General features: G+C 32.2%; 1 protein-coding gene across 1 annotated transcript; it reads left to right on the top strand.

Moving 5' to 3' along the window:
* The first annotated feature begins 803 nt into the window (after positions 1 to 803).
* Positions 804 to 1,433, top strand: LOC139875733 (uncharacterized). The gene has a single exon (XM_071863041.1). It carries the CDS (start codon positions 804 to 806, stop codon positions 1,431 to 1,433), a length of 630 nt encoding a protein of 209 aa, XP_071719142.1.
* The last annotated feature ends 2,805 nt before the right edge of the window (positions 1,434 to 4,238 follow it).

Raw genomic sequence — 4,238 nt, 5'->3', positions numbered from 1 at the left:
CGAAATTCAACCATTAAATGTAGGATGTTTAAGTATGTTTTGTGTTTTTGAAGATTAACTGACTGAGCAAATGTTGAATGGTTTCGGAGATTAAGTGAGTTTAGTGTGTTGAATACATTCATAAATATGAACTCTATAAATACAAGAAAAATCTGCAAATTTAAACTTAAACTGAATTGCAATAATGCACTATGATAGGATAGCGTTGCAGCCTTGCAGCAATGGTTCTGAAATAATGTAGCCTGCAATGCTTCTGCAATAATTGACTGAAATTTAGAAAAATACTGACTAAAACTGGTGTTAGGAATTCCGTTCTCGATACAATCAACAAAAATCAAGGCAGACTTTGGATAATTAGAGCTCACATAGGACAAACTGGTATTAATGATGTCGACTTCTGATGACTTAGACAAAACCAGCATTCTAAATGATAGTTTCATCACGATTATAAATTATTATTCTTAAATTCAATATCCGTAAAATACTTGTAAAAACCAACTATTAAAAAAAAATAAAAAAAAATAATAATTTATTCTTAAATTCAATATCCGTAAAATACTTGTAAAAACCAACTATTAAAAAAAAATAAAAAAAAAATAATAATTCATATAACTAGCCAAATTATATGTTGATGATTTGACAAATACCAGAATCTGAAAATCCGTTGCTATAATTGTGTGTGTTTCAGTGTTTCACTTTTAGTACATGCAACCTAACTCCTAACTTAGTCCATGAATTCACATACTATTTTTCTTTGCACCTTCGTAACCTTCTCATTGTCCATCCATGTAGTCTCATCTGGTATGACTTACACAGTCATTAACGAAGCAGCCAATACTCCTGGTGGCCAAAAGTTCACTAATCTAGGAATTCCGTACACAAAAGAAATATTGCCGAAAATCCACATGTACGTATGGAACAACATTTTGCAACAAACCAACCCAGCAGACCGTAAGCCAATTGATACAGTTGAAATTTTTATTAAGGATGTCGATGGACCATATGAAGCACTTACTGACGTCAATAAGATTAACGTTAGCGCGGTTGCATTGAATAAATACCATGGAGACTTAAAATGGGAATTTACGTCCCTTATGTTCCACGAAATGACACATGTTTTTCAGTGGACATGTGTGAATGCGATTAAATGTAACTATAATTTGATCGAAGGGATCGCGGATTACACTATTTTGAAAGCAAATTATTATCCCTCGTTTTTTGCGAAGCCGGAGACAGGAAATAAGTATGACCAAGGCTACGATGTCACCGCTCGTTTTCTTGAGTACTGTGATACTTTGAATCCATCGTTTCCAGCGAAGCTTAATAAGATGATGAGGTATGCGTATGCCGATTCATATTTCAAAAATTTAACAGGGAAGCCTGTGCAACAACTTTGGAAGGAGTATAAGGCTAAATATGGGCAACCTATTTAAAGTTGTATGCAATTAATGGTTGGTATCTAATAAACTAACTGAATTTACTAGTTGCCAGGAAAATGAACTTTCATAAATCATGTAATATGTTCTTCAATTAAGTTATCAAAGATTTGCAATTTAAGGTTATGTGATAAACTTTCATAAATCGCGTAATATGTTATTCATTTCAGTTATTAAAAATTTACGTACAATTTAAGGTGATGTTATGGTTGAATGTTAATTAATCAAATGATTAGAAATGAATGCTTAAGCTTCGATATTCAAAGTGTTTGCTTGTAACTTTTAAATGACATATGAAATGGTGGTGAACAATTTGAAATTTGAATATTCTTAAATCGCCAGTGAAGAAGTTGGATTTATATTAATGGTATTAGTTCACAGTAATTGAACTACGAACACCAGACTCTCACTCAAACAATAAATATGAATTAATGATACAAAGAATGAGAGAACACGATTATAGAATAGAAGATAAATGATATTAATCGTGAAAAGTACATATATCAAATGAACCATACGTCCCTATTTATACAGATAAAAACCAAATCTGGAGATTTGGTTTCCAAAACTACTTAGCTATAAATATGGAAAAGATAAACTAAAAACAAACCAAATTTGTTAATAACTAGGAAGTAAATTCTGGAGATAAAATCAAATCTTCAAAACAAATCTTCTTAAATAACAAACATATCTCCAGAATATTCTATGACTTTTGCTTCAAGAAATCTTCAAACGTTTACTCCAGCAATTCCAGAGTTTGCAACTTCAGACTCTAAACCTTCAGACTCTAAAATCTGCAAAACACTTTTGACTCATCAGATTATTATTTCTATTTTTCCCAACAATCTCCCCCTATCTGATGATGTCAAAACAACCTGTACTCCTAAACAAACATCTTTGCATACTCCCTTTCAATTAGCTTGCACTTGCCCTTCATATGAGAAATTTTCTTCAACATGCTCAGCTTGCTATGCAAGTGTTTTAACAACTGCACCCTGAAAGGAGTTGTCTGCTGTGTTTTACATCTGGACAGTAAACTGATCGACATATCAATGTTAGCCCCTTCAAACTGATCACACATAATTAACATTCTTTGATTTTCAGTGGTCTTAATCATTAAGCCATCTAAGTATTCAATATACTTCTCATCCACAAACTCTAAATGTTCAGGGACAGCATACCTTTCAACATATCCCTTAGCTCTCCTTTCTTTCATCTTTAGATCAAACATTCGACAAAATACCTCATAATCCTTAAAACTTATAAACCCTTCTTCAAACACCAAATGTACCAGCATATAAACTCTCTTCAACACTTCTTTCACAACAACTTGATCTCCTGCATACTCCTTGATACACACAGCTATGCATTTCCACTCACAAAACCCAAACGAACAATTTGATTTATTTTTACTCTTAACCTCCTATCTGGTAAGTGTGTCATTGTTAGCAGTAGAGTTACACCTTCAAATTCAGATTTATCAACCTCAACCTTGACAACATCACCTTCATATCTTCTGAATCTAAATCTCTTGTTCATCTGAGCCCTTAAATCACCATCTGCTCTTTGAGTAGCAGTAACCACAACAACACTAGAACTCCCCTGAATATCACCAACACCACCAATCATTTGAGTATCACCAACACCTCTATCAGTTATATTCTCCCCCTCAACCTGATGCTGCCCCTCAATTTTGTGATGACCCGGGAATTTCCGATCAAATTTAAACTTAATCTTTATATGATTTCGACACGATGAGCAAAGTCTGTAATGTTAAAGTCTCAAAAATGTTGAATTGTGTTTATATATACATTTGACCTTTGAACTATTTATATGAAGCTAGTGAACCCTTGACTACTCTCGACGATTCACGAACAATTAATTGTAAGTAGATTTGTGTGTACGTATATATAAATAATAATTCAAAATATAATTTGAAGTACTATATGTTATAGTTATTAAAAATTTAATAAAATATAAATAGGATATTATAATAATTATTATTTTAAAATATTTATATATATATATATATATATATAATGTATATTATAAATATTATTATATTATTATTAGAATTGAGGTGAGAATGGAATCCAGATTCACGGATGTTATTACTGTGTTAAATTGAAAGATTGAGAATTATTGTGCTTTATCATTCACTGCATAGCTTCTGGCATTCCTATCTATCCCAATCTATATGTACATATTCATTCCTATCTATTCCTATCTATAATTACATATATTACATATATGATACATATAACAATAATATATTTCAGTTTATTGAATGCACGCAAGACAATCCACTCTCTTATTTGATCCTCATTCTCTCTTCTGTTAAACAATCCAACACCAACTCAAAACTATCAAAGAACTACCAATTGAAACCCACTTCATTCCTTCTCTCGCTTCTCTTAACATTCGATCAAGAAACATCTATCAAGATCATCTAATAAATTAACGTTGTTCATTTTTTTTCTGTTTGAACCAACTCAAATATCAGAACTGGATGTACTCATTCTCTTGTTGATCGAAGACCACCTTCAACTCTAACCATCACTTTCAAAGAACACCAACACAAACCACTATACGTTATGGTTAGTTTTTCTATTTCTTATATCACCTGCAGACCACCCGGAATGCACTCAAACAACCACCATGATCACCTACACCACCCTTGATAAACACCACATGACCATCACTGCCATACTACTGTTATGAGCTTATTTTTGTTGTTAAAAGAACACCTTGAAAACCATCACCAATCACCCATTAGTCAAATAAATTTTTGTTGATAATGTT

This window comes from Rutidosis leptorrhynchoides, chromosome 11, assembly GCF_046630445.1.
Source record: "Rutidosis leptorrhynchoides isolate AG116_Rl617_1_P2 chromosome 11, CSIRO_AGI_Rlap_v1, whole genome shotgun sequence".
Taxonomy (NCBI): domain Eukaryota; kingdom Viridiplantae; phylum Streptophyta; class Magnoliopsida; order Asterales; family Asteraceae; genus Rutidosis; species Rutidosis leptorrhynchoides.
Note: the sequence above shows the minus strand (reverse complement) of the source record. Positions and strands in the feature narration are given on the sequence as shown.